General features: G+C 40.6%; 1 protein-coding gene across 18 annotated transcripts in view; it reads left to right on the top strand.

Moving 5' to 3' along the window:
* The window catches only part of LOC122715634 (CUGBP Elav-like family member 4), a 513,357-nt gene that overhangs the window by 478,185 nt on the left and 25,969 nt on the right, over positions 1-9,203 (top strand). For all 18 annotated transcript variants that reach the window (XM_043937961.1, XM_043937967.1, XM_043937962.1 and 15 more), the window contains one exon: positions 4,534-4,613. In XM_043937961.1, the coding sequence (XP_043793896.1) occupies positions 4,534-4,613 (80 nt within the window). The remainder of the gene's footprint in view (positions 1-4,533; positions 4,614-9,203) is intronic.

The raw sequence follows: 9,203 nt of genomic DNA, 5'->3' as shown, positions 1-9,203 counted from the left end.
CTCTCTCTCTCTCTCTCTCTCTCTCTCTCTCTCTATGTACTTTGTAAAACCGACCGTTGTACCAATTACGAGTGCTCGCGTTTTCAACCCGCGCCGGATTTAGTAGCTTCATCAATGAAATTGATTCGTTTGGTCCGTTCCCGGTGTCGGCACACACAAGCTGCATGTCATGCCGCTGACTCAAACGGTAGTTATCGAGCATATGTCCCCACGATTTGCACGCGTACACGGTTTTGCTCTCTTTTACGTACTACTTGGAAAGGAAAGTGTCTCGATCTCCCGATTCGATGGGGATGTAAATCCATTTTTTTGGGGGAGGGGGAGAGGAGATAATTAACGACCACGAGGCAACGAATTCTTATTTTAACGTGAAATTCGTCGAAGACGAATTGGGATGAGAAAATTTTTCGAATATTTGAAATTTCAATTACGTGTGGTTGTGCATTTTATGGGGAAAATGTGTAAAACGTTAGATCGACCTATTTCAGATTTCGTTCCCCAATTTTTTTTTTTTTTTTCGTGACCAGTGATTAAGCAAAGTACGAGAGGGCACGTGTAAAGGAATTATTCTTAAAGGAATAATTTTAATTTCTCTAAAATTAATTTTAAATTTTATCTTGAATTAATCATCGTAATAATATTTTTAGATTTCAATTTTTTGTGGATCTTATCGTAATCGTTCGAGTTTCGTGAAACACTTGTGAAATTTCTTAGGAAAAAAATTGCGCGTAATCGCAAATTGCCGGTATATCGAAATAAAATAACGATCATAAGATGGAACGGGAACGTTGATTCCATCCACGATTCCAACTGTTGCAGGGGCAAATATATATACCATCTACCATCGTCGATTTGCATTGAATTTCGTTGTTTGCTCGCAATTCGAACGCGGATGACACGGGGTTTACAGTGTTTCGAGCGGCCGGTATTTTTCACCCGAGTTTGCATAAAAACGAAAACACACGGGCGCAATACACTATCATATTATTTTCGCGGGTCGCCAATTCGAACGCGGAACGCTACTTGAACGGTGAAAAAGCAAATAAAAGGGGCCAACGTTAATTTATCACGTCACGAAACGAAAAGTTTTCGGGATAAACCGCGCCACCGATAATCTTCCCCCCCCCTCCCTCCCTCCCCTCCATCCGCGGCTTCTCTCCGTTCCAAAAACAATTAGACCCGCACCTAACGAGATTTTCCGCGTCCCGAATGGATAAATTCAATTGTTAAACTCTCGCTCGATCGATAATAAGGGATATATAAGTTCTCTCGAAAGTTTGGACAGTTTTCCACGGTAAACACGTATAACGAGATTGATTAATATATTTCACGTTGCCTCTTCTCGAGATTAATATCGAGTCGGTATAAGAAACGGAAGAAGCGAGAGATTCAACTTGAAAGTGGAACGTGCGTGGATTTAAATAAATAAAATGCTTGCAATACGTAAGGAAAAATCACAATTTTCACGATTTTCGCGGCGATATAACACGATATAACAAACATGGCGAAATTCTCGTGATTAAAGTCACAGAAAAGTGTGCGCGAGAAATGGCGAACTCGATTTCCGATTCGTAAAGTCAACCGCGATATAATAAAGCGCCGTGGTGGTGAAAATTGAGATGAAATCGCGGCCGAAGATTATCCCGGAAGGAAGGAAGGAAGGAAGGAAGGAAGGATTAAACGTCCCCCCGTCCCGTATTTCAATTACCCCCCTTCTCCCCCATCGACGACTTATAAATACACGTCGCTCTAATACCGATCGAATTACTTCGAGCATAAAAAGATTAGAAAGAAAGGAAGGAAGAAAAAGAAAAAAAAGATTCGTATTCGTCCTCCCTTTGGAGAGTTTCCAACCGAGTATCGAAAGTCTGGCTCGCCCTGGTATAAACTGGCGCAAGCAGCGCGGCGTTAACGCTTGGACGGGGTCGTAGGTGGATGGATGGATGGATGGATGGAGGGGGGGGGCCGCAGAATAAACTTAGACATGTTTGCCGAGCAATCAAATATATGAGTGGAAAGTCTCGCAGGCGTTATCGATTGGTTCGTGGCCCGGGTGTGGGAAGAGTGGAGAACAGTGGGATGGAGCGGATGGGTCGCGAAGGGGTCGAGAGCGAGGGCTCGAGACGGAATGGGAACGGGGAGAGAGATCCACGAAACTAGTCTACATCGTCGTCGGTGGAGGGCCAGAGCGGTTTGTCCAGTGTTTGTTGTTCGCCGTTATTCGAAGGGGGGGGCAAACATAGTTTTCGAGCCGGCGGGAAGGAAGGAGCCATGGTGGAACATGGACGCGCGCGCGCACCAAGCTGCGTGCGTGTGAGTAAAAATTATTATTATTATTATTGTTGTTGTTACTTAAAGGGAAATGATGGAGAAAGTTTTGTATTTGAGGTTGCTCGAGTTTCGACATTCTCGTTAATTTCTTAAAGAAAATTTTTTTGACGGCGTCGACACTCGAATAGATTCGTCTTGGAATTGTGTAAAAATAAATGGAAAAAAAGACAGGGTTCGAGAAAATACGAAAATAGCGGGACTTATATTTAAATATAAAAACGGTGAAATATGAAATTCTGGCTGGATCTCGGATATTTCCCATCGATTCTTTGTTTTCGCGAGAAATGGAAATTCAAGGTGATATAGAGTTTTCGAAATTTCTTAATTTAAAAGTAACTTTTTTAATAATAATACCTGGTCGATCGATCACCCTGGTATCGACCGAAGGAAATTGCTTTGGATTCGAGCGAGAGAATCCAAGTGAAAAGATGGGAGAAAGATGAACGCACGAATAATACAAAGGAACGGAGAAAATGCGAAAATACAAACGCGCGAGAGTAGGCGAACTTTCGAGAAATTCGACTCTTTTATTTCCGTCCGCGCCGAAACGGGGGAAGAAAAATCTGAAGAGCGCATCGTCTTCGAGACCACCCACCCACCCCCCCCCTCCTCCACCCTCCCTCCCTCCTCCTTCTCGAGAGTCGGAGATTTCGCTTGCACAAGAAGGAATAGCGGAACAAGCTTGGAAGCTCGGACAAATTCTTGTACGACAGGGGTTGAATCGCGAGAAAATCTTATCCACCTACCCCCTACGCCTCGGATCGCTTTTATCTCCGATTTCGGACATTCCTCCTCCCTCCATTCTTGTCGCCAACTCTCCCCCTCCTTTGGTACGGCTTTTATATTATATATATATATATATATATATATATACTATATAAAATATATAGGAACGGTTAAATAGCGGAGGATTTTATATCCGATAAAACTGAAACTCGATGCCCCAAGGTATCCTCAGCTGTGCAAACGATTTTATTAATTCATCAAAACGATGTTCCTAGTTTATCTTCCTCGGGTAATATTTTTTTTTTTTCCCTCCTCCTCCTTCTCTTCTTCCCCTCCCCCTCGCCTCTTCTTCTTTCTTCCTTTTTCGACGGGGAAATATGAGCTGATACCGCGGAGTGGTTTCACGATGAACGGAAAGTTTCGCGTGTTTTAATTAAATTTGAAATAATTATAACGTTGCTGGTAATAATTCTTCGAACGATCGAAGTAGTTTGAAAATAGTTGTGCAACGGCTTTCTTCCCGTAAAAAAAAAAAAAAAAGAAAAAGGAAAAAGATGAAACGATCAATTTGTTTTTTCCTCTTCGAGATAAACTATACGTTTCGCGATGTATTGATATTGCACAGTCTCGCGATAGAGAGTTTATTAAACTTCGATATAGTTGTTTGATAAAATACAATTTTTGAAATGTAATAATATTTGTCCTTTGCGATCAAAGGAGAATTAAATTTTTCCCTCAACTACGAGAACGAACGCTCGACGATATTTTTTTTTTTTTTTTTACATTATCAAAATTTAAATAAATAAAATTTTATACAGTCGCGATCGAAAGCGATACACGCCATTTTTTTTTTCCCTTCGAAAAACTCGAAACCCCGTTTAAAATTATCCTCCGGCGGCGTGACGGATCGCCCCGTATTATTCCGCGAACGATCCCGGATCGTGGTAATTTTTCAGGATCGTTTGCTCGCCGTGATACGCACCGTTATTGGTCGAAACGAAAGGAGCGGTTTCTCCGTTCGTGGTAAACATCTTTTATTAAGTGCACGTTGCGCTCCGCTGGCGCGTCAATTTTTCAAAGCACCCTCCAGTTCTTTGTCTTCGCGTCTCCATCTAACTATAACGATAAGCACGCTAGTAGCTGGGGGAGGGGAGCAAGGGGCGATTAATCGTTCCATCATCGTTAGAGATGGTCTCGACTTTGCGACAATGGCGGGAACGGGGAGGGGAGGGGAGAAGGGGCCCTTCCGCCTTCTTTTCCGCGCGAGATAAAACGATTTTTCGTTTCTTCGTTCCAACGATCGATCGTACAATTCGTACGAGGCATTTTTCTCTCGACAAACGATATTTTCTCGCGACACGAATTCAAATTAAATATCGATAATAACACACTCTTTTCAAACAATCCACATACAAATTTCTCGACGAATAACCGAAACGATTAACGAAACTTTCCCCTCTCTTTTTCTTTTTCCAGGCTGTGCATTCGTAAAACTTTCATCGCATCAAGAAGCGCTAGCGGCGATCAATACCTTACACGGTAGCCAAACTATGCCGGTAAGTGCACTAATGCTGTTTTTGGAGGGGTGGGGGATAGCTTCGTCGAAATCGACTTTGATATTTCGAAACGACGACGAGATCGATGGATAAAGAAGTCGAAGAATAATATCACGTGGTGATCGTGGACGAGGGGGGAGGGTTGGTCGTCGTAACGACCGCCGTGGCTGCAAACACCCCCTGGCTGCAATCTAATGACTGGCCAAACAGAAATCTGCATAACACTTGGAGAAGTGTGGGTCACCTCCCTCCCCTATCAAACCGCCAAACTTTCTCAGCTTCCAGGGTCCAGGGAATTCCTAGTTGTAATTGAATTGTCAGTGAGTTTCGGCCGGGATTCCACCTGCTGATTGGCGAAAGTTCGGCAAAGCCGCTTGCCGAACTTGACCATACAACATTCCTCCTCCTCCTCCTCCTTCTCTTCCTCGCGCCATCGTCATTATTATCGTCGTCCACCTTCGGTTGTTCGAAGGTGGTGGTTTCATCGACGTATCGAAGTTTGGCCCACCAGGTTTATTAGGCTTACGGGGGGTGGGCGGGTTCGTACGGCGGATCCGTGATTAATGACGAAACGTTGACCGTCGGTGATCGATAGGGAGTAATACAGGGTGAGAAAGTGGATCAGCGACGCGTTGGATCGTAGATATTATTGGCATTCCCCTCCCCCGATTCGAGGGACTTAGTTTTTAAAGTTTAAAAATTTATGGAACGTGGTTTTGGTTTTAGACACCGCGAAACGAATGAATATATTAGGATATTTTTCATAGTGTGTCTCGATATATGATCGATTGCACGGATATTCTCGAAAATGATTGAATAGTTTGGTTATAAAATTCTATTTTCCATGTTGTGTATTATATATCGTTTCGAATTGTTGAATTCGTTCGATGATTTTTTTCTCTTCTCTTTTTCTTTTCTGGAAGCAGTATTACGCTTGATTGATTTTCCAAAGTAATTTTTTTTTCAAGAGGACCAGGCTTCCTACAATAAAAAAGTTATCCTATTACGTAGTTGCAGATGAAACGGCTAAATTCTCAATAAAACTTTCAACGTCCAAAGTTTTATTAAAAAACAATATTAATCAAAGTACGATCCATCAAACTTGATGTAACTTGAACTCGTGGCGAAACAAACTTATAATTATATATATATATAAAAAAGACATTAATTGATCGATCCTGATACTTAATTTTCATATTCTTATTGTAAATTTTTCTCCCTCACACAACAATCTCCTCCTTTCAACAAACGACTAATTCTATCGATCAAGACAATTGTAAACAGTGGCCACAAAAATCGCAAAAAAAGAAAAGCTTCGTTCAAAGTTCACGCGTCGCGACTCGAGCACAAAAGAAACGAATCCGTGGATGTAGGAGGAGAGAAAGTCCATACACACCCTCTATTTTCCTATGTATCCGGCAATTGTTTCGTCGTTTGGACGTCGGTCCAACAATTACAAAAAAAAAAAAAAGACGCCTACTTCCCCCGATAGAAAGACAGAAATTCGCGCGACACGTGTGCGAAATGCGCGGGAGGGGAAGGAGGACAGACGAATATATTGCTCGTTACAACGCTTTAATCCAATAGCGGGAATACCAGGAGGAGAAATTGTGGGCACGGAAGAGGAGAAGTTTAGTGGCAGGGACTATTTGCCCTTAAAAGAGAGGCTGACGGGGACGGTAATATGCAGATCGCTTAATTATCACCGCGAATTATGCAAATCTTGACACCGACGTTACGAGATTTCATCGCGTTTGAACCATTGAGCGGCCGAGGGTGGCGAGACGCGCGGTTTGCCGTTTCATTAGGACGATTCTAGATTTATTAGCCCTCGTGGAGGAGAGAGAAACGTTTCGTGAATCGTTTGAACCGGCCCCTCTCGTCGAATCCGAATTCAACTTACGTATTAAAATTTTACCCCCGCCCCATTTGTTTTTATCGCGTAAACTTGCCTTGTCTAAATTCCTCGTCAAAGATTCACGTTTAATATTAACCTTCATTAAACGAAAAAGATTGCCTGGTTCGAGTGTTCATGGATAATGTTTTAAATAATATCTTTATTAATCTTGGATAAAGCGGTATTCTTAAAAATATTACATTTCAATCATTTGGTTAGTTAACCAGAATGATAAAGATTTTCGAAGAAAAAGAAAAGAAAGATATTGGAGAAGTTTCTCGATTTCGCCATCTTCGTGTCTACCTTCGAGGGAAAGAAATGGAAGGCAAGATATTTGGCGAAACGTATACGTATATATTTTGAAGTAGATCCCGACCCAATGGCCATACCTCGAACATTCTCGTTTAACAAGGACGCGGCTCGAGATTTTGCTCTTCTAAGTCCGCCCTTGGCTCGTTCTCCTCCGCTGTATAGAGAGTCCTTGGAATGTTCCCGGCGGATCCCTCATATCTTCGAGGGAGGCCCCCTCCTCCCCCAAACCCTATTCGCGCATCCCTCGATTTAACAGGCCTTAATCATCACAAGGACCTTCCTCCGTAGTTGAACGTTTTCGTCCTGTGACCAGTTACCTCGTATCCTCGAGCATCCCCGGGAATATATACCGTACCATCCTACCACTTAATCGTTCCAGCTCCCTTGTGCGATGCTATTGTTTCACTTGGATCTCCATGGAATGGATATATTTCTCGGGCGCTCTTTCTCTCTTCGATGTGGAATAACGGATAGATAAAATTTTAAATTAAAAAAAATAAATACACTTTGTCGCTCGATGAATTTTTGTACTCTAATTTCTCTTTATGTATTTGTCTTGCAATAATTATCTGTCTAATGTACTCTATTCGTTCGACAAATCGTTTGATTAAACGTTATGGTAGATCGAACGTGTTATAGTTTAATTTAACGGATTTTAAACTCGAGTGAGAAGATATGCTGTGAATGTAAAAAAAAATTCGCATCTGCGTGGGAAGAAAGAAGGAATAAACTAATGATTGCGCCATGTTGCGAGAAAGTAGGATGAACAGTGGTTAAATCAAATTATTCCCTCGCTTCCGTCAGAATATCGTCCATTCCACGTTTTACGGTGGGAATATCTTTCCTTTCTCTCTCTTATTGAAAGAATTATAAATAATAATGCTTGGATTTATAAAATCAAAAAAAAAAAAAAAAAAAATACAATTTGTCTCGAAACAATTTTACACAATTTTACGATGCACAGTTTTAGAGATATTATTATACCGAAATATCACGATTAAACGTAACGAAAACATTTTACGAAATGTTATATATTCGATCTCGAATATCTCTGCACGCAGTTTTGGATCTCTTTCGTGCTCTCTCTCTCTCTCTCTCTGTGCAGAATTTATTATCGTTACATCAACGAAATTGCTATTCCGGAAATAAAACTTGCCGCGGCGAAATCAGCGTATCAGAAATGGTGGATATTTCTACTATGAATGGTAGAAATGGTTGATATTTTTACCATCGAGCAAGAATTACACAACACGGGGAAATTTTGCGTTACACGCGTTTCGAAAATAAAATTCTTACCGGTGATTTTGCGAAACAAAAAAAAAGTACAGGTTATAAATATACATATATATATATATATATATGCAATGGAAGAAGTTGAATTGGAACGAAAGATATTTTATACTCTCCCCTTTTTCCCCCTTCTTTTTCCTTTTATCTTCGATTCGACGAGTAAAAATTTTAATTTCTTCGCGCATTAGCAAAAATAATTACCAACGATGGATCATTTTACTAAAATATCGTATCGAGCAAGTTTATCCTAATGGTAAGCAATTACGACAAATTCTAACTCATTAAAACTTTACGAAGCTTTGTTCAAAAGAAATTGAAGTTAAAGGGAAAAATTTTCTATACGGCTTTTAATTAGCGGTCAAGTAAAAAGTACACGTTGTAATTACCCGCATTTCATAATCATTAAACTGTTGAAATGTAAATTTCTTTACTTTCTTCTTGCGAAAAAAGGACAAACGCACGACGTGTATAATTTTTTCAAACATCATTTCTTAATTATTTTAAAACACTTTTATTAAGCGTATCCCAAAAAAATCGTATATTCGATACATCTATCGCCGTATATATATCTTATCGTGGGCCACGAGATAATATTTCTTTTCGTCGAAACAACTTCGCCCAACTATTGCGGTTAATATTTCGCAGTGTCAATACTGCAGTTTTTCCCCGAGCGAAAAAAACTGCTACTTTATACGACTCAAGTTCTGTAAACATTTTTCACTTCGGATTCAGTAACCGTGTAATATGATTTACGTTGCTCGAATAGACGACGCGTTCGCGCGGTTCTCAACTTCAACGGCCAATATTTTTACGGTATCCGCGATCCGCTTTTTCTTTCTCTAAGCGTTATAAGTTTCCATCAAACAGCCAGCGCGAAAATATTATATTTCCAACTCCGCCGCTCTGTCATTCCTCTTTCATCCGTGAACCATCGAATTTCAACTAGACTATTTTTTTTTTCCCCCCCTTGTTCTCCTTTTCATTATTAATTCAACCGTCATCTTATCACGAAATTCGAAATTCGTGGCACACGAGTTTAACAAAGGATTTAAGAAGAAGTTTATCGTTTATACAAAAAAAAAAAAAAAAAA

The sequence above is a fragment of the Apis laboriosa genome, unplaced genomic scaffold, assembly GCF_014066325.1.
Source record: "Apis laboriosa isolate Shangri-la unplaced genomic scaffold, ASM1406632v1 scaffold39_cov144, whole genome shotgun sequence".
Lineage (NCBI taxonomy): Eukaryota > Metazoa > Arthropoda > Insecta > Hymenoptera > Apidae > Apis > Apis laboriosa.
This window is presented reverse-complemented; position numbering and strand designations above follow the sequence as displayed.